Raw genomic sequence first — 26,666 nt, 5'->3', positions numbered from 1 at the left:
CGATTAAACTCTTTCCTTTATAAATTGCCCAATATGGGGCAGTTCTTTATAGCAGTATAAAACAGACTAATACAATGTCCTTTACAGGAACATGGATGGAACTGGAAGCCATTATCCTAAGTGAACAAATGCAGGAAAAGAAAACCAAATACCACATGTTCTCATTTGTAAGTGGGAGCTAAATATGAGTACACATGAACACAAAAAGACAGCAATAGATACCAAGGCCTACCTGAGGGTGGACCTCGGTAGGAGGTTGAGGACTGAAAAATTACCTGTTGGGTACTACGCTTATTACTTGGGTGATGAAATAACCCGTACACCAAATCCCCATGACACACAACTTACCTAAGTAACAAATCTGCATATATGCCCCTAAAACTAAAAGAGAAACAACAACTTGTATATGTGTGTGCGTGTGTGTATGTGTGTGTGTATGTATATGTTTACTACTTTGTAAAGAAAGTTAAAATAGTATAACTATTTTGATAGAAACATCAAATTCCCACACAACAAATATTTATGGTGTCACTCCCACTGAGTTTTTTTTTTTTTTTCTTATTAGCTTTCTGCTATGGTCTTAATGTTTGTGTGCCCCTCTCCAAATTTACATGTAGAAACTTAATCCCCGGTGTGATAGCATTGGGTGTGGGTCCTTTGGGGAAGTAATTTAGGAGGTCTCTGATCTTGGGAATGGAATTAGTACCCTTGTGAAGGAGGTTGAAGAGAGTAATCCTATCCTACTTTTCAAAGGAAGAAACTGAAACTTACAAAGGTTAATAAAACCTTGGTGAACTCACAGAGCTACTACATGATCTATTTGGAATTTGAATTCAGGCCTGTAACTAGAAAGGCTGTGCTCTTAACAGGTGCATTATATTGTTTCAACACTTGCTGACTGCCTATTGATTGCAATATTTCATTTAATAGCCACACAATTCTTCGGGATGTGTCAAAATCTTATATTTTACTGATAAGGAAACAGACACCCAGAGAAATTAATTAACTTGTCCAGAGTCACACAATAACAAAACAGTAAGTTCTAGGTCCACGCTTTTAACATTGCTCTTAACTGCTTCCCTAAATACCTTCCCAATGATGATCCAAATCCAACCCGCATCATCACTTTCAACAATCCTGTTTCTTCATAGTTCCTGGGACTGGAACAGAAAATAAGCTAAATGATTTAATTTATTCTAGAGTACAGTTCTCCAAGTATCCATTTATGACTTTGTAGTATCATAGAAAAGTGAATTCCCAGGGATGCAGGGCTGGGGGATATACACCTAGCACTAGAAAGAAATACCTTCAAGACTTCTCAATTTTTTCCATATGGCCCACGTTTATCATAACTAGATAATAATGTATTATATTAAGGAGAAATGAGTTTTCTACCTGCATAGTTAATACACAGGGTATCTGCCATGGAGTCTACTAATTTAAAAGAACTGAGCTGAACTGAAGACAGCTAGCATCAAGATCCATACGCGGGCAATTTCTCTCATTTTTTTTTAGTGTCATTATTTCCGAGAACCCAGACTTACATAAATGTGGTTAAAAACAGTAAGTATTTACTCACTGCGTGAGGCAATCAATCACTAAAGTGAGCTTAGAGTAGAATATAGCCAGAGAGTTAGCATGATAGAATACTATCAGGCTGCTATAAGCAGAAACCTCAATAAGCACATCTGCTTACTGAGAAAAAAAATCACTCAATGTCATATGCTGGGCCAAAAGAGTTTCTAATTTATTTACTTATAATTAAGATTAAATAATTAATGGTCCTACTTCTGGCTCTCAAATATTATTTTCATGATATTTCTTACCTATTGTAATAATTGACATGCCTGGTTGAAATTTTCTTTAAAAATTATTTTACCATAAAGTATTTTATATACTACCTTTCGTCAAGAGATATTTTTAGTATCTTTTGCACAGGTATGCACAAAAACTTAGGAGTATAAAAATTTTTTTAAATGTTTTTGTTCCCTGAAATGTTTTAATAAAACTGATACTTGAGGGAAGTGTGCTATTTTATCAGCTTTGAGTAACTTTTCTTAGCACTGTTTTAGGGAAGGGTGGTTAATCACAGCGTGTAGGTACAATACAGTTATTAAAACTGGTCTTTTCAATAAACGACGCTCAAGAAATTATGCATCTATAAGGGCAAGAAAAACAAAATGAAGTCTCTACCTCACGTTTCGCTCCTTTTGCCCAGGCTGGAGCGTAATGGCTCAATCTCGGCTCACTGAAACCTTTGCTTCCCTGCAAACTTCGCCTCCTAGTATTAGTTTTTTTTTTTTTTTTTTTTTAATATGAGGCAGAGGCCAGGTGCGGTGGCTCAGGCCTGCAATCCCAGCATTTTGGGAGGCCAAGGCAGGTGGATCACCTGAGGTTAGGAGTTCGAAACCCGCCTGGCCAACATGGTGATCCCCATCTCTACCAAAAATACAAAAAATTAGCTGGGTGTGGTGGTGGGTGCCTATAATCCCCCAGATACTCTGGAGGCTGAGGCAGGAGAACCTAGGAGGCGGAGGTTGCAGTGAGCTAAGATTGCACCATTGCACTATAGCCTGGGCAACAAGAGCAAAACTTCATCTCAAAAAAAAAAAAAAATTAATACCAAATGGACAAGAGACTAAAAGTAAAACCTCAAGAATATAGGAGAGTATCTTCTTAACTTTGGGATGGGATATTTTAAAAGGAGAGCAAAAGCAACCTTTATAAAAGACAATATTGATAAATCTGACATACTAATATTAAGAATTTTTGTTCACCAAAAGAACCAAATGACAATAAAAACACAGCTCAGTAACAGGAGTAGATATGTTTAATATATTTGAACAACCTAGGACTAGTGTCCAGAACACACAGGAAATTCTAACAATCAGTAGAAAAATGTGCAAAAGATTTGAACAGGCATATCACAAAAGAAGAAACCCAAATGGCCAATAAATATGAAAAGGTGCCTCAACCTATCTGCCAAAAAACAAATGTACATTAAAATCTTGGCAAGATAGCACTGTCTACCTACAAGAGTAGCAAAAATCAAAATGTCTGATAATAACAAGTGCTAGAAAGAAAGGAAGCAACAAGACTTTTATATACTGCTGGTAGAAATGCAAATTGGTACAATTTCTTTGGAAAACTATTCAGCATTATCAAGAAAAGATAAAGAGAGACATGTATTATGACCCAGGAACTCTGCTTGCTAGAGAAATTTTTGCACAAATACCAGGATACATGCTTACAGGCACATTTTTCATAAAAATAATCCAAATGTCCATCAACAGTGGAATGGATAAATACCACTATGACAAATTCATACAATGGCACACTATACAGTAATGGAAATAAAACTGTACAATATAAATTCTCAAAAATGTAATTTTGATAGAAGGAAGCCATCAAAATACATACAGTAGGATTCCACTTACATGAAGTTCAAAACTAGACATGTTTAATTAACATGGTGTTTAGAAACAGACCCTTAAGTGATAAAACCATAAAGAAAAGGAAGTCGCTTCTTAAAAGTCAAATTAGTAGTTTATCATAAAATGCAGAGAAAGGAGTGTGATTAGCAAAATAAACAGGAGCAGACAAAAGGGTTCTGGGATGCTGACAATGTCCTATTTCTCAATTAGTAGTCACTGAGGTTTTTGCCTTCATAGTTTTCATTATTTTGTGCAAGTAAGTATCTGTGTACTGTATTACATAAGGCAAGAGGTGTCAAAGATACATTTTTAAATAGTCCAAAAATAGTTAGTTTACATAATCATAATAGAAAATACCACTGAACCCACAGAAATATAAACAACAATGGGAGAATATTATGAATACCTCTACGCATATAAACTAGAAAATCTAGAAGTGGATAAATTCCTGGACACATACACCCTCCCAAGACTGAACCAGGAAGAAAATGAATTCCTGAACAGACCAATAATGGGCTCTGAAATGGATGCAGTAATAAATAGCCACTCAACCGAAAAAAGCCCAGGATCAGAAGGATTCGCAGCTGAAGTCTATCAGGTATACAAAGAAGAGCTGGTACTATTCCTACTGAAACTATTCCAAAAAATTGACGAGGGACTGCCCTCCTAACTCATTCTATGAGGTCAGCATTATCCTGATACCAAAACCTGGAAGAGATACAACAAAGAAAACTTCAGGCCAATATCCTTGAAGAACATCAATGCAAAATTCTCAACAAAACACTGGCAATCAAATCTAGCAGCACATCAAAAAGCTTATCCACCATGATGAAGTAGGTCTCATCTCTGGGATGGAAGGTTGGTTCAACATATGCAAATCAATAATGTGATTCCTCACATAAACAGAACTAAAGACAAAAAAAACCACATGATTATCTCAATAGAGACAGAGAAGGCTTTTGATAAAATTCAACATCCCTTCATGTTAAAAACTCTCAATAAAGTAGGTATTAAAATAACATACCTCAAAATAATAAGAGCCATCTATGACAAACCCACAGCCAACATCATACCGACTGGGCAAAAGCTGGAAACATTATCCTTGAAAGCTGGCACAAGACAAGGATGTCTTCTCTCACCACTCCTATTCAACATAGTATTGGAAGTCCTGGCCAGTGCAATCAGGCAAGAGAAAGAAATAAAGGACATCCAAATAGAAAGGGAGGAAGTCAAACTATCCTTGTTTGCAGATGACACGATCCTGTATCTAGAAAACCCCATCGTCTCAGTCCAAAAGCTTAAGCTGATAAACAACTTCAGCAAAGTCTCATGATACAAAATCAATGTGCAAAAATCACTAGCATTCCTACACACAAACAACAGTCAAGCGAAGAGGCAAATCAGGAACAAATTCCCACTCCATATTGCCACAAAAAGAATAAAATACCGAGCAATACAGTCAACTAGGGAGGTAAAAGATCTCTACAAGGAGAACTACAAACCACTGCTCGAAGAAATTAGAGATGATAAAAACAAATGGAAAAACACTCCATGCTCATGGATAAGAAGACTCAATATCATTAAAATGGCCATACTGCCCAAAGCAATTTATTAGATTCAATGCTATTCCCATTAAACTATCATTGATATTCTTCACAGAACTAAAAAAAAAAAAATTTTTAAATTCATATGGAAGCAGACAAGAGCCAAAATAGCTAAGGCAATCCAAAACAAAAAGAAGAAAGCTGGAGGCATCATGCTACCCAACTTCAAACTATATTACAGGGCTACGGTAACCAAAACAGCATGGTACTGGTACAAAAACAGACACATAGACCAATGGAACAGAATAGAGAACCCAGAAATAAGGCCACATACCTACAACTATCTGATCTTCGACAAACCTGACAAAAACAAGCAATGGGGAAAGGATTCCCTATTCAGTGAAAGTGATGCAATACCTGGCTAGCCATATACAGAAGATTTAAACTGGACCCTTTCCTTACACCAGGTACAAAAATTAACTCAATATTTATTAAAGACTTAAATGTAAAATCCAAAACTAAAAACCGTGGAAGACAACCTAGGCGATACCATTCAGGACACAGGCAAAGATCTTATGATGAAGACACCGAAAGCAATTGCAACAAAAGCAAAAACTGACAAATGGTATCTCATTAAACTGAAGAGCTATTGCACAGAAAAAGAAACTATCAAGAGAGTAAACAGATAACCTACAGAATGGGAGAAAACTTTTGCAAACTATGCATCCAACAAAGGCCTAATACCTGGCATCTATAAGGAACTTTTTTTTTATAAGGAACTTAAATTTACAAGATAAAAACCAATAACCCCATTAAAAAGTGGGCAAAGGACAAGAACAGACACTTTTCTAAAGAAGACATACAGGCAGCCAACAATCATTTTTTAAAAAGTTCCACATCACTGATCATTAGAGAAATGCAAACAAAACCACAATAAGATATCATCTCACACAATCAGAATGGCTATGATTAAAATGTCAAAAAATAACAGATGCTGGTGAGGTTGTGGAGAAAAAGGAATGCTTATACACTCAGTTTGATGACGTTTGACTACTGCTCACAACTATCTAAGCACCACCCAAAACAAAATACAGAACACTTTTTAATCACCCTAGAAATTTCCTTATGCCCCTTTCCAGTAAATTCTCCTTCTCTCAACACCTGCTTTTGTTGTTTCTTTTTAAAAAATACAAACCATTTATAAGTTAAATCTGTCATATTCATGAAATAACAATTCAATTTTTCTTTATAGTAGTCTTCCAAGGGAAGCTAGCTGAAAAACGTCTGAAAAACATCTTCATTTTACTTTGGGCTATACACTTGTCACCTTCTGACAAAATATGAGTGTCATACCAGCTATATTCAGTTATGTATCAGCTGCAACGAGGAAACAACTATGTAAGCTAAGAACATAGTGAAGGGATCAAAAGAGATTCCTAGTATTGAATGCTTTCCATTTCTTCAGCTGAAGAATTCCAGCTGAAAATAAGAGAAGCAGAACAATGGGGTTTGGAAGATGGGCAGTGTCTAGCAGGATCTGAACACAGTTTTCTGAATAAGATTAGGTTGAAAAAGCTCTTAAGGCTTACTGATTTCTCTCTCTGAGCCTAGGCATGTGTTACATAGTGACAACAGTTGGCAAAAAGAGGAAAATGGTAGGGAAGAGTTTCTACCTTTCTACCTTATACAGGTATTTGTGAATGGAATTTTACAAGGTAAGTTTTGAAAATACCAAAGCATGGCATGGTTTGCTATAGGTATTATAATGTAAATTGTGATTTCACATATCTCAATTCACTTCAAATCATCAATGCTGCCAGCTATGTGGTTTGCTTACTCAGATTCGAAAGAATCACAGCTGAATCTCTATTTAAATTTGGCAGGATTCTATAAAGTCAGGAAAGGCAATTGGACAAACTCCATGTCCAATCCATCTGCTTAAACTGTTTACTTATAGTAACAGCATACACATGTCTCATGTTACTGATAAACCACAGAAAAGCTTCTGGGATGCTGTTACTATCCAAACTTAAATGTAATGCTTATCATCACAAAGTAATGAGAAAAGTCAATGCAAAAACAGATCACATTCACTTGGACCAAATTTAATACAATGGTAAGAATAAGGAAAATGCTTTTGCATATATAAGAGTATTTTTTAAACTCTTTTTTGAAATAATTGAACATTTCTTAAAAAAAAATTTCTTCAATTTTGAAATAATTGAACATTTCTTCAATAAAAAATTCTTTTATTTGGAGCAATTTACCTTAAATTCTAAAATTTATTTTTATTATTAAACATAAACATACAGAAAAGTCAGAAAAATTAGCAAACATGTACAAATTAAATAATAATTTTAATTTGAACACTGTGTAACCAGTATCCAGTCAAGAAAAAGAAGCCACTGAAGAAGCTATCTATATGACTCTTTCTGATCACACATCTCACCCTTCTCTCTGAACAATCACCACCCTGACTTTTAGGAAATTTCTTTTTCTATTTTATTTATAGTTTTACCACCTATGTGTATATTCCAAAACAATATAAGTCCTTTTGTCTTTTCTTGAACTTTATATGACTGGAATTGTAACAGTATATATATTTTTTGGTGACTTGTTTCACTAAAAAGAGTTTGTGAGATACATCCATATTGTTATCCACAGATGTAGTTCATTCATTTTTATGTTGAATAATAGTCCATTATATGAACATACCATAATTTGTATCTCCAGCTGTTGATGTATTCTTGCACTATTTTCCATATGTGGTGATTATAAACAATGCTGCCATTGAACATTTGTGTATATCTTGCCTGGTGGATATATGCATTGCTTTCCATAGAGTATATACCTAAAAGTGAAATATGATACACATCTACAAATTTAGTAGACAACAGTAGACTGTTTGCTACATGGTGGGCTCAACTTATGTTATCACGAACATTGTCTGTATGTTCCCATTGCTCTAGTTCTTTGCCAATACTTGGTATTTTCAATCTAATTTTTGTCATTCTGATAAGTGAATCACATTATCACATTCAATTTTTAATTTGAATTGTCCTGATTATTAAAGAGGTTGACTATCTTCACATTTATTTTTTAGCTATTTGGATTTCTTTCAGAATTCCTATCCTCTTGACCATTATCCTACTGGTTTAGTTTGTTTTTGCATCTCATTAATTTGTAGGAATTCCTCATATACTCTGGATGCCACTCTTTTGTTGATTGTATATATGTAAAATATTCTTCCCTTCTATTGTTTATCTTGTTACTCTCTTCCTGGTGTCTTTTGATGAACAAAAGTTCTTATTTTCAGTGCAGCCCAATTTATCAAGTTTCCCTTTATTGTTAATTTCTTTTGTGTCATTTTCTTGTCCAGGTAAAACTCCGAGGTAAAGAAGAGATTAGTCTATATTATCTTCTAAAAATTAGTTTTTTCTTTTCATATTTAGATCCAACTGGAATCAATTTTTTGTTTATGATGTGAGATAGAAGTAACATTTTTTAAAAAACAAGGATATTCAATCATTATAGCCTTTATTCACTAAATAGAGCATACTTTCCTACAATGTTTTGTGGTGCTTCCTTTTTCCATATGTGCATAGACAAGTACCTCATATGTCACAGATCAAGCATATATATATATATATACAAATGGGACTGTTTATGAATTCAATTATGTTCCATTCTTCTTTTTCTCCGTCGTATCTCCAATAGAACACTATCCTAATTACTGTGGCTTTATAAAAAGTGTTTATACTTGGTAGAGCAAATCTTCCCATATTGTTTCTTCTCCCTGAGCCACAAGTCTCACTCTCGCCCAGGCTGGAGTGCAGTGGTGCGATCTTGGCTCACTGCAACTTCTGACTCCTGAGTTTGAGTGATTCTCCTGTCTCAGACTCCCAAGTGGCTGTGATTACAGGTGCCCACCACCACACCTGGCTAATTTTTTTTATTTTTAATAGAGACGGGGTTTCGCCATGTTGGCCAGGCTGGTCTTGAACTCCTGTCATCAAGTGATCCACCCACCTCAGCCTCGCAAAGTGCTGGTCGTATTGTTCTTTTTCAACAGGGTTTTGCATACTGTTTCATTGGATCTTTGAAATTCCATATTTTAGAATCTGCGTCTACATATTGTTCTTTGGAAATTCTAAATAGTGTTTTAGAATTTCCAAAGAATAAAGTGTTGGACTTTTAAATGAGATTTCACTGAATCTATAAATAAGTTTGGGCAGAAAAGAAAAATATACTATAGTGAGTTTTCCAATCCATAAACATTATAGATTTACTCCTAGATATTTAATATTTTGATAATATATAAATATAATTGATTTCTATATACTGCCCATTGTCTAGTACCCTTGATAATCTAACTTATTTGTGCTAATATTTACCTGTAAATTATTTTAAATTTTCTATATATAACATATCATTTGCTAACAATGACTATTTCACTTTTTCTCTCAAATCTTACAACTTTTATTTATTTTTCCACTAGTTGGAACCCCCATTTTAAGCAGATGTGTTGACAGCAAATATTCTTTTTTTGTACACAATTTCGAAGGGAAAATTTTCAACATTTCACCAGTAAATACTATTTTGCTATAATTTTTTTGGTAGATTCAATTTGTCAGATTAAGGAAATTCCATTCTATTCCTGGTTTACTATGAATCTTTATCATTAATTGATGCTGAACTTACCAAACGCTTTCACTGTGTCTTTTGAGATGATATTTTTTCTTTTCTTCTGTTAATATGATAGATCATAATTTTCCAATGTTAAAGCAAACTTAAACATCTTGAATAAATCCAACTTTGTTGTGATATATTATCCTTATTAGATATTGCATGATTCAGTTTGCTAAAATTTTGTTTAGGAATTCTGAATCCACATTTATGAATGAGATTGGTTTATAATTTTACTTTCTTTAATTTCACTGTGACGTTTGTGAATGTGGATTTCTTTTCATTTACCCTGGTTGGGCATCATTGGGCTTCTTGAATCTGTAAATTGATTTGTAAGTTTTGGAAAGTTCTAAATGATTATCACTTCAAATACTTCTCTCTTCTCCTTTTGGAGCTCTAATTATACATAAATCAGACATTTTCACCATATATTATATCCTTTTTATACTCTTCTTTTCATTTTCCATATCTTTTTCTCTCCATGCTCAGTCTGGATTCTTTCTTATGATCTATCTTCCAGTGCTTGGTTTATTCTACTGTTACCTCATCTATAATTTTTGTAATTTTTATTACTAAAATGTTCAGTTCTCAAATTCTGATTTTTTCTCAAATGTGCTATACATCTTTAAAAATAATTAATATTTATATCTTCGATAATTGTAAACATAGTTCTGGAGCATCTGTAGGTCTGTTTCTATTGGTTTTTATGCATGTTGTCTTTGTCTTGTCCCTTTGTATGCTTAATTACCTTACTGTGCCAAACACTGCATTTGAAATTTATTTTGTTGAGATAATTTGAGACTTAGGTTGCTATTATCTTTCTCTAAAATAAATTTTCCAATTGCTTCTGTTAGCCACCTGGGGTATTAGCAATTTAGGATCATTTTAATCTTTTTTCAGTGATTTGGATTTTCCCAGCCACCTAACATGATTTGAAACTGAGCTGTCTGTGTAATGACTGGTGTACTTCCTGTCTACTCTTTTTCCTTGTACAGTCCTTTAAGATCCCAAACCAAAACATGAGTTTTTTTTTTGCCATAGTCCCTACCATTGATTGTCCTAGATGCCAACATTTTTTTTTCTCACCAGTCCTGCAAACAATCTCAAAAGTACTAACCAAACTCATGTCCACTTCTTTTGGATCATCAACGGTACCTAGTCCCAAAATGCCAAATTTCTGGATCTTGGCCCAGTAATTATTCACTACTCTGCCTGCAGTTCAGTTTTATTTCATATATTGTCATCAGTGGAAGGAGAGTTCTGAATTACCTGTCACTATTGCTAAGTCCATTCCTATAGAAATTTTCAAGCTTACCTTTTATTTCCTCAGAAGATAGCAAGCATAGTTTTATAATCTGTGACTAGTAATAACATAGCCTTGCAGTTCTAGTTTCTGCTTACTCATCATGACTTACTTACTTTCGGGCTTATCTTTTCACTATGGCTACTTGTCCTTGTAAAATTGTTTAACAGAAACTATCTGAGGCATAGAATGAAGGTGTCTTCTTCCAATGAGGATTTGTATTCTCTTCTGCTTGATTCCTAAAGACACCACAAATCAATATAGGACAACTTTAAACTCAATTCACCATCTGAAGTAATACGGGTGATGTGAATTTGAGCAGCAAATCTATGCCAGGGGTTGGACTATGGGTATAAATTCTGCATTGTGCCAAAGGTGCTTTCTTCATAGTCCTGAGGGTGGGATGAGAAGGTTCATGATTATGTGATGGAGTAGGTTAACGTGGTCTTATCTTTATGAAAGGAAAATGGGAAAAATCTCCTATTAGACCTCATACCTAGGCAGCCCTTTTACTTTAATCACCTTACATGATGACGTTTATAAACCACAACCCACATTTGCCAATCTGGCACATGCTTTTAGGGGCAATTAAGTTATAAGCACAACTTTCTAAATTCTTGCTTTTTCTTTGGACTGGGAATTCCTTAATTTATTCTTAGCTATTTGATGCTTTTAAGAAAACTGCTTTCTTCCCCACCCAGCATTTTCAGATGTTTTTGTTGGGAGAGTGGTACCAGTACCCTAGACTAAAGTATGTTAGTAAACAGAAGTGGCTTAAGATTTTTTTAAAGCATAACACATAAAAAAAGCTTACATACTTTTAATTTCTGAATGAAATCAGAAAACCCAAAAAACCAGAAGGAACCTGAAATGCACAGTAAGTACTACAAAACCCAGGTCTCCTCAGTTTCCTGACCCCTTCCATGATAAGAGCGTTACTATACCTCACAAGTTTAACCCGTTAGGTCTAAAATAGTTCTCAGAACTTTAGAAAAATTATCTAAAGAAGCACTGTGTCAAGCAATAGTAGAAAGCATCCATGTTTTGAGGTCTAAATTAAGCAAAAATAGACCTCAAGATTCATCTCTCGCCATTCCTCCATTAGTGCTTACACTTGCCCAAGTTCTACCATCCTACCTTGTCACTTCTAGACTATCTTCAAATATCCTTCACTGGGTACCTGGCTTTGGCTCTAATGAGTTTGTTACTCCAGGCAGTTTTCCAAACAAAAAGGAATGGCTATTTACAATTCCTAGACTGAAATCATAAATATCATCAGCTGAATTACACTGAAATGTCAGTATTACTCTACAGAAGTCTTCATAAAGTGAGTGTGTCTTGGCTAGGTAAAAAGGATTTTAGTTATAAAAGTAGCAAAAGGATCTTATTGTAGGTAAGTCTAAACTCTTAGGTGGTCCTGCAGTGTATACTCTGAGGACAGCTTTACAGCAAGGTTCCTGACACAGACCATTTAGACTGGGAGCCAGACAACATTTTTCTTCCCCAAATTATAAGAAATCAGTGGTATTTCAGTAAATTGCCCCTTTGTGAAGGAAATAACTTTAGGTAAATTTTCATACTGAATACCTTTCTTATATAGATCATTTTGCCTTTTCCTCAAAAGTTCTATTACTTTAATCTAAAACAATATTCATGAGATAAGATACGTGTAGCAGTGTCTTCAAGCAATTGCCTTTTAATTCAAAGTACTCTATACTTTACAAAAATAATCAGTACATAAATAATTTTTTAAAAGATCAGAGATTTTTCCTAAAGCACATTAAATGTGTGACAACTACCAGTTTCTGAACCTCTGATATCCTGAAAGGGATGTGTTACACACAAGAACTGACTTTACAGCTCTGCCACAAAGCCACACTGAATAGGCTGCTTTCGATTCCTCCAGACGACCGTACTGTCTGATGCCAAAATGTAGTTGAGCACTATCTTGCAAAGTTGGACATTCATATGCCTGAGAACCCCACAATTCCACCATTGAGGCATATGCCCTAGACTAGAGCAGTGATTCTCAAAATATGGTCCTTGGACTAGCAGCATCAATATGACTTAGGAACTTGTTAGGAATACAAATTCTCCAGACCCACCCTAAACCTACTTAATCAGAAATCCAGGGCAGGAGTGGAGGGCAGCAATCTTGTGTTTTAACAAGTTCTCTAGGCAATTCCGATGTAGACGAAAGCCTGAGACTCCCAGCTTTAAAGAAGTTCTTGTTTATTTACTTTGATACAAGAATGTTTGAGCAGCACTGTTTGTCCATGCTTGTGTGCACTCTCTCTCTCTCACACACACACACACACACACACACACACTGAAATGTCCATTGTCAGAATAGATTGAAAAATTGTAGTATTAACACAATTAAGGACTTACTCTACAGCAGAGAAAAGCAATGACAAACAACTATATTTATAAGGCTAAATAAAACTTAGAACCATAACTTTGACTGAAAAAATGATTGTAGGTCTATTGTGCAATATTTTATAAAGGTCAAAACCAAGTAACATTATTTAACAATACATTTATGTGATAAAGCAATAAAGCTATTTCTAAAAAACAATGATACACCTTTAATTCTGTACAGTATTCCCTTTAAAGGAATCATGAATAGAGTGAGAAAGGATCATATTGGGAAACACAAATGTAGTGGTAACAATCTTACTCCTAAATTGGGTGGTGAGTTCATAGCTGTTCACTATATTCATATTATTTTTTATTAATATTTCTTTTCTACATATCAAATATTACATAACAACTTTAAACCCAGAAAACAAAACAAAACAAAAACCCAAAAACTACAGCTAATAAATGAAAATAGTCATTACTTTAAATAGAAAATTAGAAACGACCTAAATATTATACATTATGTAAAATGTGATGTTCATTCCATTAAAGATTTTTAAAGACATGATAATTTATGATAAAATAACGTAAAAACGTCCAATAAAATGTTTAGAAGAAGACATAATAAAATGTTATCAGTTGCTATTACAGGAAGTTTTATTTCTTCTTTGTACGTTTAACATTTTCCTATAGTGAATAATAAATACTTTAAAGATCACTGAGAATATTTAAACTATAAATGAGATATTTAATGATTCTAAGTCATTAAAGAAAACTGCCAAATCTGTTGGAATCAGGGGATACTGGTGTTTTGTAGAAATCTGGTTGTGATCTATAAGGCTTTATAATTCAAAGTTTTCTATTTTCTGTCATAAAGTCATACATCTTTATTATTGTGATTCCTGACAAAATAATTTCAGTTTGTTTGTTTGTGTGAGGAAAACGTGACTGAGGAAACCATGACCTAAAGAGGACTTCAATTAAAAAAAAACCTGAAAATAGCTTCAATTAAACAACTGAAAAGAACAAAAGTAAAAAAAAAAAAAATTCATCTATTATTGACTAGCTTTAAAAAACACAGAAGAAAGGTATATACTGAGTCTGCCTTATAGCTCTATGTACTGTCATAGTGAGAAAGGATCACAAAGATTAAGGTTCAAAAGCTAGAGATTCGTTACACACCTCTTTTTCCAGTATTCTAGTGATCTCTCCTAGGGTCCGATCCAAAGCAGACACTTTATTGTTTGCCCATGAACCACTGTCTTGAACTTGTAGTTGTTTTAGAAGATCTTTGGCTAATCGCTGAAGCCTTTAATACCAAATGAAAGGAAAGAATGACATTAATGAATTAGACTATAATACTTCATTTCCCAAAACATTTTGAAACACAAGTTACTTTCAGTATTGGATTTGAAAATGCTTCACAGAGCATCTGAGGGGAGAAAAAAACAGACAACCAATAAAGCTGGTGTTATTTTTTATTCATGACCACCAATTCACTCTTCATGGCACAAAACAGAACTAGAGGATAGTATTATCAATCTACAGGATTAGCTAAAGCAATTGATGCCTTTAGTTTCTGTATGATTCTTAAATTAGAACAGAATCAGGAATGGGGAGAAGGTGAGAGGATGAGAGCAGAGAAAATGAGCATAAGAACCTGAGCAGGTTTTTATATTTTGATTTAAATCTTCGAATATTATTAGCTTTATAAACTCTCAGAATGTTAAACTTCCAAATGTTTGTTTACAGGCAGTTTGCGGATTGTCTGCTACTACTCATATCATTTACTTAGACGACAGAACACTTATTTGGTTTTCACCAAAAAATACCACATTATACCTAGACTGTAAGAGTCTTCATTCAGATCACTGTGTGCATTACTTCTTTGTGGCCCCTACCTGGTACCTCACTCTTGGAGCAACCCTCCTCTGCTTTCCACTTATTTACTTGAGAATCCACTAATAGATGCTAACCAGATCTCCCCACTTTTCCCCTATATATCATCCCCGTTGCCTTAAATTTTTATCTGTGGTAGATTCCACAGTACATCATTATAATCATTTTCTTGCAAATGTCCTACATTTCCTCTCTGTTGTTCTGTTTTTTACTCTTCTTAGACAAACCCCGGCAGTGGTAATAATGTTTGTTTAGCTCTTACTATGGGCCAGGCATCATTCTCAATGTCTTGCATGCATTAATTTCTTTAGCTGGATTAATGAAAACAACTAGCAGACTTTTCCATTTCTGAACCTGGGGTGGGGGGAGTCAGACCATGCAAAATACTGGTAGGGCTACTGATTCAAGATCTTACTAAATCTCTCTAGGGTGTTCATTCTCCCACTATCCACAAAGGTTTGCTTCATACATTCCCCACTCTCTTCAAAACTCCACCCTTTCCTTTCTCTCTCTTGCTTTCATAAGATGATCCTACATTTCGAAGAGAAAACAGAAGTTATTGGAACAAGAAAATTTTCACTTTCGGCCATAAAATCTACAAGCTTATCTGCATTTCACTCATCTTCTTCTTTGTTCCTCTTATTACAGTCATTCCTTCTAGACAGGACTAACTTCACCACACAGGATGTATGCATGAGTTCTTTCTGGATCTCAAGCTCTTTCTTCTTCCTGTCTCAGGTCTTTCTGCAAATGTTCTTCATCTTTTCCTTCTGAAATGCTTCCTCCACTCCCACATTACCTAGAACATTACTATTTATCCCTCAGCTCTTAGCACAAACATTACTTTCTCTGATTTGACTATTTCTTCAAAGTACTCATCACAAGAGAATTAAAAATACTTATTGAACTAACTGTTTAATGTGTGCTTCTCCTATGCAAAGCTTTACAAGGGAATTTTCTGAAGTGATAGAAATGTTCTGTATTTGTACTGTCCAACACGGTGGCTAGAAGCTATTGTATTGAACAGTGCAGAAGCAGAGTATTAACTTCATGAGAGAGGTGCTCGTCTATCTGCTCACTGCTTTATCCTTATCATGTAACATGCTACTTTTACATAAGTACACTCATTAAATATTTAATAAATTCATGTCCTACAGAGAAAACTTCTTCTTTACATTAATTTTAACAATATCCAGACCAAGGATGGTGGTTCATGTTTGTAATCCCAGCACTTTGGGAGGTCAAGGCAGGAGGTTCACTTGAAGCCAGGAATCTGAGATCAGCTTGGGTAACAAAGCGAGACCCAGTTTCTACAAAAAATAAGAAATAATTAGCTGGCAATGGTGGCATGCACCTGTAGTCCTAGCTACTCAGGGGGCTGAAGTGCGAGGACTGCTTAAGCTCCGGAGTTCCAGACTGCAGTGAGCTTACAACACTGCGCTCCAGCCCGGGCAAGAGAGTGAGACCTTCATCTATAAAAAGAAAAAAACCCAGTAACTTCATAGGTTACAAAATACTTTCATGTACATGATCTTATTTAATCCTCTCAACAACACTGTCAATTAGTATTATCCCTATTTGAAAAGAGCAAAAACTGATGCAGAGCAAGATAGCCAAATAGAAGCCTTCACAGATGTCCTCCATACAGGAACACCAAATTGAACAACTATCTACATAAAAAAGTACCTTAATAAGAACCGAAAGTTGTGTGAATCACCACAGTACCTGATTTTAACTTCATATCACTGAAAAAGGCACTGAAGAGGCAGGAAAGACAGTCTTGAAATGCTGATGCCACCCCTCCCTCCTCCCCTGGCAGCCACCCTGTGGTGCACACAGAGAGTCTATGCACTTGGGAGACAGGAAGCACAGTGGCAGTGGGACTTTGCCTTGGAAATCAGTGCTAGCCTGTTACAGTGGAAAGCAACAGGACAGAATTCAGCTGACCCCCACAGAGAGAGCATTTAGACCAACCTTAGAAAGCGGGGAATCGCCCATCCTAGCACTCGGAACCTGAGTTCCAGCAAGCCTTGTTACTGCAGGTTAAAGTGTTCTGGGGACCTAAATAAACTTGAAAGGAGGTTTAAGCCACAAGAACTGCAATTCCTGGGCAAGTCCTGGTGTTGTGCTGGGCTCGGAGCCAGTGAACTTGGGAAGAATGTGACCCATGAGACCAGCCAGGGCAGCCAAGGGAGTGTTTGCACCACCCCTCCCTCAACCCCAGGCAGCTCACAACTCTGGTACAGACTCCTTCCCTATGCTTGAGGAGAGGGGAGGGAAGACTAAAGAGGACTCTGTGCCAGGCACAGTGGCTCATACCTATAATCCCAGTGCTTTGGGAGGCGGAGGCAAGAAGATTGCTTGGGCCCAGAAGTTCGAGACCAGCCTGGGCAACATGGTGAAAGCCTGTCTCTAGCAAAAAATACAAAAATTAGCTGGGTGTGGTGGCACACACTTGTAGTCCCACCTACTCGGGAGGCTGAGGAGGCAGGATCAATTGAGTCTCAAAAGTCAAGGCTGCAGTGAGCTATGATCATGCCACTGCGCTCTAGCCCGGGTGAAAAAGCAAGACGCTGTTTCAAAAAGAAGAAGAAGAAGAAAAAAAGAGGACTTTGTCTTGCAACTTGGAAACCAGCTCAGCCATAATAGGACAGAATAACTGGGCAGAATCCTGAGGCTCCCATTCCAGGCCCTAGCTCCTGGATGGTATTTTTAGACATATCCTGTGCAAAAAGGGAATGCGCTACCTTAAAGGGAAAGACCCAGTCCTGGAACGATTTGTCATCTGCTGACAAAAGACTCCTTGGGCCCTCACAAGTTAGCAGTGGTAGCCAGGAAGCACTCGCCGAGGGCCTTGGGTGAGACTCAGAGACATGATGGCTTCAGATGGGATACAGCACATTCCCAGCTGTGGTGGCTATGGGGAGAGACTCCTCCTGCTTGAGAAAAGGGAAGGGAAGAGTACGGGAACTTTGTTTTACAGCTTAGGTATCAGCTTGACCACAGTCGGGTAGAGCAACAAGAGGGTTCTTGAGGTCCCTGATTCCAGGCCTTGGCTCTTGGATGGTATTTCTGCACCTGACCTGGGCCACAGGGGAGCCACTGTCCTGAATGGAAGGCCCAGGCCAGGCAGCATACACCACAAACTGAATGAAGAGCCCTTGGGCCTTGAGTGAACACTGACAGTAGCCAGGCAGTACTCACCCTAGGCCTGGGGTGGTGGTGGCCACAGGAAGAGACTCCTATAACTATGGAAAGGGGAGGGAAGAGTGGTAAGGACTTTGTCTTGCAGTTTGGGTGTCAGCTCAACCACAGTAGAACACAGCACCAGGTTGATTCCTAAGGTTTCTGACTCTAGGCCCTGGCTCCTGGATGGCATATCTGGACCTGCTCGGGCCAGGCAGAACTTGCTGCACTGAAGGGAAATACATAAGCCTGGCGGGTTTTGCCACCTGCTGATTGCTGAGCCCTAGGGGGACTTGAGCAAACAAAGGTGGTAGCCAGGCAGTGGTTACTGCGCGCCTTGGGCAAGACACAGTAATCTGTGCTTCAGGTCTGACCTAGCACAGGCCCAGTGGTGGGGACTAAAGGGGTCCTTGTGTCAACCCTCATCCAGCTGCAAGCAGCTCAGCACAGAGAGAGAGAGACTCTATTTGTTTGGGAGAAAATAACAGAAGAGAACAAGAATTTCTGCCTGGTTGTCCAGCAAATTCTTCTGGATCTTATCCAAGACCACCAAGGCAGTACCTCTACGAGTCTATAAGAGCCATAGTGTTACTGGGCTTGGGGTTCCCCCAAATGCAGATATAATTGCAGTGGCCAACAACTTAGGTTTCAACACCCAGGTCCCTTTGGATACCTGGAAAACATTCCCAAGAAGGATGGGTACAAACAAGCCTACACCGTGAAGACTACAATAAATACCTAACTCTTCAATGCCCAGACACCCACAAACACCCAATATGACATCACCTAATGAACTAAATAAGGCACCAGGGACCAATCCTGGAGAAACAGAGATAAGTAACCTTTCAGGCAGAGAATTCAAAATAGTTGTTTTGATGAAACTCAAAGAAATTCAAGATAACACAGAGAAGGAATTCAGAATTCTATCAGATACATTTAGTGAAGAGATGAAAATAATTTAAAATAATCTTTGAGAGGCCGAGGCAGGCAGATCACAAGGACAGGAGATTGAGACCATCCTGGCTAACACAGTGAAACCCCATCTTGACTAAAAATACAAAAAATTAGCAGGGCATGGTGGCGGGTGCCTGTAATCCCAGCTACTCAGGAGGCTGAGGCAGGAGAATGGCGTGAACCTGGGAGGCGGAGCATGCAGTGAGCTGAGATCGTGCCACTGCACTCCAGCTTGGGCGACAGAGCGAGACTCTGTCTCAAAAAAATAAAAAAATAGTAACTATAACAACAATGTTTTAAGATACAGTACAAGAAGATATGAATAGAAACAACAAAAAGTGAAAAAGCAGAGGGATGAAGTTAAAATGTAAAGTTTTTATTAGTTTTCCCTTTGCTTGTTATTTAGTTTTTTATGCAATTAGTATTAAGTTGCCATCAGTTTAAAATAATGGGTTATAAAATATCAATTGCAAGCTTCGTGGTAACCTCAAACCAAAAACCACACAACAGATTCATAAAAAAAAATAAAAAGCAAGAAATGAAAACACATTGCTAAAGAAAAATCACCTTCACTATGAGAAAGACAGAAAGGAAGAAAAGAAAGAAAAGAAGACCACAAAATAACCAGAAAACAAATAACAAAATGGCATAAGTCCTTACTTATCAATAAGTGGATGTAAATGGAATAAGCTCTCCAATCAAAAGACATGTAATGGCCGAATGGATTAAAACAAGAAGATCCAACTATTTGTTGCCTACGAGAAACAAATTTCTCCTATAAAGACACACGGACTGAAAATAAAGGGATGGAAAAAGATATTACATGAAAATGGAAACCAAACAAGAGTACAAGTAGCTATACTTATATCAGAAAAGATATATTTCAAGACAAAACTATAAAGAGAAACAAAGAATGTCATTATACAATAATAAAAGGGTCAATTCAGTAAAACAATATAATAATTATAAATATATACGCACCGAATATTGGAGCACACAGATATGTAAAGCAAATATTATTAGAACTAAAGAGAGAGACAGACCCCAATACAGTAATACCTGGAGACTTCAGTGCCCCACTTTTAGCACTGGACAGATCATCCAGACAGAATATCAACAAAGAAACACTGGATTTAATCTACACCATAGACTAAATGGACCTAATAGATATTTACAGAACATTTCATCCAATGGCTGAAGAATATACATTCTTCTCCTTAGCGCATGGATCATTCTCATGGACGGTCCAAGTGTTAGACCACAAAATAAGTCTTAAAAAATTCAAAAACCTGAAATTATATCAATAGTCTTCTCTGACAAAACTAGAATAAAACTAGAAATCAGTAAGAGGAATTTTGGAAACTATATGAACACATGGAAATTAAACCACATGGTCCTGAACGACCAGTGGGTTAATGAAGAAGTTGAGAAAAAAATTAATACTTTTCTTGAAACAGCTGTGTGTGGTGGCTCATGCCTGTAATCCTAGCACTTTGGGAGGCTAAGATAGAAGGCCACCTTGAAGCCAGGAGTTTGAGGCTAGCCTGGACAGGAAAGCAAGACACCATCTCCACACATAAAAAAAATCTTGAAAATATTATAATGGAAACATAACATAACAAGACCTATCAGATACAGTGAAAGCAGTACTAAGAGGAAAGTTTATACCTATAAGTATTTATATCAAAGGAGCAGAAAAACTTCAAATAAAAAACCTATAGCTACATCTTAAAGAACTAGAAAAGCAAGAGCAATCCAAACCACAAATTAGAAGAAAAGAAATTACAAAGATCAGAGCAGAAATGAATGAAATTGAAAGAAAATAATACAAAAGATAAGTGAAATGAGAAGTTGGTTTTTTGAAAAGATAAACAAAATCAACAAACCTTTAGTCAGATTAAGAAGAAAAAGACCCAAACAAATAAAATCAGAGATGAAAAAGGAGACATTATAACCAATACCACAGAAATTCAAAGGATCATTAGAGGCTACCATGAGCAAGTATATGCCAATAAATTGGAAAGCTTAGCAGAAATAAGTAAATTCCTATACATATACAACCTACCAAGGCTGAACTATGAAGAAATCCAAAATCTGAAGAGACCAGTAAACAACTAATGAGATTGAAGCCATAATCAAGTCTCCCAGCAAAAAAAAAAAAAAAAAAAAAAGTCCAGGACCTGATGGCTTCACTGCTGAGTTTAACCAGATATTTAAAGAAGCAATATCAGTCTTACTCAAACTATTCTAAAAAGTGGAGGAGAAGGGAATATTTTCAAACTCATTCTAGAAGGTCAGTATTATCCTGATACCAAAACCAGACAAAAAGAAAACTATAGGTCAATATCCCTGATGAACATTGATATAAAAATCCTCAACAAAATATAAGCGAATGGAATTCAACAACACATGAAAAAGATCATTCATCGTGACCAAATGAGATTCATCCCAGGGATGCAAGGATGGTTCAACATATGCAAAGCAAACAATGTGATACAACATATCAACAGAATGAGGGACAAAAACGATATAATCATTTCAATTGATGCTGAAAAAGCATTTATTTTTGTTTGGAGACAGAGTCTCGCTCTGTTGCCCAGGCTGGAGTGCAGTGGCATGATTTCAGTTCACTGCAACCTCTGACTCCCAAGTTCAAGCCATTCTTGTGCCTCAGCCTCCTGACTAGCTGGAACTACGCGCTCACACCACCATGCCTGGCTAATTTTTTGTATTTTAGTAATTAAGGAGTTTCACAATGTTGCCCAGGCTGGTCTCGAACTCCTGAGCTTAGGCAATCCACCAGCCACAGCCTCCGAACATGCCAGGATTACAGGTGCGAGCCACAGTGTCTGGCCTGAAAAAGCGTTTGATAAAATTCAACATTCATTCATGATAAAAACCCTCAAAAAGATCCGGAAGCCAAGATGGCTGAATAGGCACAGCTCCAGTCTACAGCTCCCAGCGTGAGCGATGCAGAAGACAGGTGATTTCTGCATTCCCATCTGAGGTACCGGGTTCATCTCTCTAGGGAGTGCCAAACAGTGGGTGCAGGACAGTTGGTGCAGCGCACCGTGCGCGAGCCGAAGCAGGGCGAGGCATTGCCTCACTCGGGAAGTGCAAGGGGTCAGGGAGTTCCCTTTCCTAGTCATAGAAAGGGGTAACAGATGGCACCTGGAAAATCGGGTCACTCCCACCCTAATACTGCGCTTTTCCAACAGGCTTGGAAAACGGCACGTGAGGAGATTGTGTCCCGCACCTGGCTTGGAGGGTCCTACGCCCACAGAGTCTTGCGGATTGCTAGCACAGCAGTCTGAGATCAAACTGCAAGGCGGCAGCGAGGCTAGGGGAGGGGCGCCCGCCATTGCCCAGGCTTGCTTAGGTAAACAAAGCAGCCAGGAAGCTTGAACTGGGTGGAACCTACCACAGCTCCAGGGGGCCGCCTGCCTCTGTAGGCTCCACCTCTGGGGGGCAGGGCACAGACAAACAAAAAGACAGCAGGAACCTCTGCAGTCTTAAATGTCCCTGTCTGACAGCTTTGAAGAGAGTAGTGGTTCTCCCAACACGCAGCTGGAGATCTGAGAACTGGCAGATTGCGTCCTAAAGTGGGTCCCTGACCCCCGAGCAGCCTAACTGGCAGGCACCCCCCAGTAGGGACAGACTGACACCTCACTCAGCCAAGTACTCCTCTGAGACAAAACTTCCAGAGGAACAAATAGACAGCTGAATTTGCGGTCCACAAAAATCCACTGTACTGCAGCCACCGCTGCTGACACCAAGCAAAACAGGGTCTGGAGTGGACCTCTAGCAAACTCCAACAGATCTGCAGCTGAGGGTCCTGTCTGGTAGAAGGAAAACTAACAAACAGAAAGGACACCCACACCAAAAACCCATCTGTACATCACCATCATCAAAGACCAAAAGTAGATAAAACCACAAAGATGGGGAAAAAACAGAGCAGAAAAATGGAAATTGTAAAAAGCAGAGCACCTCTCCTCCTCCAAAGGAATGCGGTTCCTCACCAGCAATGGAACAAAGCTGGATGGAGAATGACTTTCACAAATTGAGAGAAGAAGGCTTCAGACGATCAAACTACTCCGAGCTACGGGAGGAAATTCAAACCAATGGCAAAGAAATTAAAAACTTTGAAAAAAAAAACAGATGAATGTATAACTAAGATAACCAATGCAGAGAAGGGCTTAAAGGAGCTGATGGTGCTGAAAGCCAAGTTTTGAGAACTACGTGAAGATTGCAAAAGCCTCGGTAGCCGATGCGATTAACTGGAAGAAAGGGTATCAACGATGGAAGATGAAATGAATGAAGCGAGAAGAGAAGTTTAGAGAAAAAAGAATGAAAAGAAACGAATAAAGCCTCCAAGAAATATGGGGCTATGTGAAAAGACCAAACCTACATCTGATTGGTGTACCTGAAAGTGATGGGGAGAACGGAACCAAGTTAGAAAACACTCTGCAAGATATTATCCAGGAGAACCTCCCCAATATAGCAAGGTAGGCCAACATTCAGATTCAGGAAATACAGAGAACGCCACAATGATACTCCTCGAGAAGAGCAACTCCAAGACACATAATTGTCAGATTCACCAAAGCTGAAATGAAGGAAAAAACGTTAAGAGCGGCCAGACAGAAAGGTTGGATTACCCACAAAGGGAAGCCCATCAGACTAACAGCTGATCTCTCAGCAGAAACTCTACAAGCCAGAAGAGAGTGAGGGCCGATATTCAACATTCTTAAAGAAAAGAATTTTCAACCCAGATTCTCATATCCAGCCAAACTAAGCTTCATAAGTGAAGGAGAAATAAAATACTTCACAGACAAGCAAATGCTGAGTGATTTTGTCACCACCAGACCTGCCCTAAAAGAGCTCCTGAAGGAAGCACTAAACATGGAAAGGAACAACTGGTACCAGCCACTGCAAAAACATGCCAAATTGTAAAGACCATCGAGGCTAGGAAGAAACTGCATCAATTAACGAGCAAAATAACCAACTAATATCACAATGACAGGATCAAATTCACACATAACCATACTAACTTTAAATGTAAATGGGCTAAATGCTCCAATTAAAAGAGACAGACTGGCAAAGTGGATACGGAGTCAAGATCCATCAGTGTGCTGTATTCAGGAAACCCATCTCAGGTGCAGAGACACACATAGACTCAAAATAAAGGGATGGAGGAAGATCTATCAAGAAAATGGAAAACAAAAAGGCAGGGGTTGCAATCCTAGTCTCTGATAAAATAGACTTTAGACCAATAAAGATCAAAAGAGACAAAGAAGGCCATTACATAGTGGTAAAGGGATCAATTCAACAAGAAGAGCTAACTATCCTAAATATATATGCAGCCAGCACAGGAGCACCCAGATTCATAAAGCAAGTCCTGAGGGACCTACAAAGAGACTTAAACTCCCACACAATAATAATGGGAGATTTTAACACCCCACTGTCAACATTAGACAGATCAACGAGACAGAAAGTTAACCAGGATACCCAGGAATTGAACTCAGCTCTGCACCAAGCGGACCTAATAGACATCTACAGAACTCTCCACCCCAAATCAACAGAATATACATTTTTTTCAGCACCACACCACACCTATTCCAAAATTGACCACATAGTTGGAAGTAAAGCTCTCCTCAGCAAATGTAAAAGAACAGAAATTATAACAAACTGTCTCTCAGACCACAGTGCAATCAAACTAGAACACAGGATCAAGAAACTCACTCAAAACCGCTCAACTACATGGAAACTGAACAACTTGCTCCTGAATGACTAATGGGTACATACCGAAATGAAGGCAGAAATAAAGATGTTCTTTGAAACCAACGAGAACAAAGACACAACATACCAGAATCTCTGGGACACATTCAAAGCAGTGTGTAGAGGAAAATTTATAGCACTAAATGCCCACAAGAGAAAGCAGGAAAGATCCAAAATTGACACCCTAACATCACAATTAGAAGAACTAGAAAAGCAAGAGCAAACACATTCAAAAGCTAGCAGAAGGCAAGAAATAAGTAAAATCAGAGCAGAACTGAAGGAAATAGAGACATAAAAAAACCCTTCAAAAAATTAATGAATCCAGAAGCTGGTTTTTTGAAAAGATCAACAAAATTGATAGACCACTAGCAAGACTAATACAGAAGAAAAGAGAGAAGAATCAAATAGATGCAATAAAAAATGATAAAGGGGATATCACCACCGATCCCACAGAAATACAATCTACTATCAGAGAATACTACAAACACCTCTATGCAAATAAACTAGAAAATCTAGAAAAAATGGATAAATTTCTTGACAAATACACCCTCCCAAGACTAAACCAGGAAGAAGTTGAATCTCTGAATAGACCAATAACAGGCTCTGAAATTGTGGCAATAATCAATAGCTTACCAACCAAAAAGAGTCCAGGACCGGATGGATTCACAGCCGAATTCTACCAGAGGTACAAGGAGGAACTGGTACCATTCCTTCTGAAACTATTCCAATCAATAGAAAAAGAGGGAATCCTCCCTAACACATTTTATGAGGCCAGCATCATCCTGATACTAAAGCCTGGCAGAGACACAACCAAAAAAGAGAATTTCAGACCAGTATCCTTGATGAACATTGATGCAAAAATCCTCAATAAAATACTGGCAAACCGAATCCAGCAGCATATCAAAAAGCTTATACACCATGATCAAGTGGGCTTTATCCCTGGGATGCGAGGCTGGTTCAACATACGCAAATCAATAAATGTAATCCAGCATACAAACAGAACAAAAGACAAAAACCACATGATTATCTCAATAGATGCAGAAAAGGCCTTTGACAAAATTCAACAACCCTTCATGCTAAAAACTCTCAATAAATTAGGTATTGATGGGACGTATCTCAAAATCATAAGCGCTAACTATGACAAACCCACAGCCAATATCATACTGAATGGGCAAAAACTGGAAGCATTCCCTTTGAAAACTGGCACAAGACAGGGATGCCCTCTCTCACCACTCCTATTCAACATAGTGCTGAAAGTTCTGGCCAGGGCAATGAGGCTGGAGAAGGAAATAAAGGGTATTCAAGTAGGAAAAGAGGAAGTCAAATTGTCCCTGTTTGCGGATGATATGATTGTATATCTAGAAAACCCCATTGTCTCAGCCCAAAATCTCCTTAAGCTGATAAGCAACTTCAGCAAAGTCTCAGGATACAAAATCAATGTACAAAAATCACAAGCATTCTTATACACCAATCACAGACAAACAGAGAGCCAAATCATGAGTGAACTCCCATTCACAATTGCTT

General features: G+C 37.6%; 1 protein-coding gene across 14 annotated transcripts in view; it reads right to left on the bottom strand.

The window, feature by feature from the left end:
• SCAPER (S-phase cyclin A associated protein in the ER) overlaps positions 1-26,666 on the bottom strand; it is a 581,035-nt gene that overhangs the window by 227,661 nt on the left and 326,708 nt on the right. For all 14 annotated transcript variants that reach the window (XM_055277642.2, XM_063638678.1, XM_055277646.2 and 11 more), the window contains one exon: positions 14,511-14,637. In XM_055277642.2, the coding sequence (XP_055133617.2) occupies positions 14,511-14,637 (127 nt within the window). The remainder of the gene's footprint in view (positions 1-14,510; positions 14,638-26,666) is intronic.

This window comes from Symphalangus syndactylus, chromosome 5, assembly GCF_028878055.3.
Source record: "Symphalangus syndactylus isolate Jambi chromosome 5, NHGRI_mSymSyn1-v2.1_pri, whole genome shotgun sequence".
In the NCBI taxonomy this organism is placed as follows: Eukaryota; Metazoa; Chordata; class Mammalia; order Primates; family Hylobatidae; genus Symphalangus; species Symphalangus syndactylus.
Note: the sequence above shows the minus strand (reverse complement) of the source record. Positions and strands in the feature narration are given on the sequence as shown.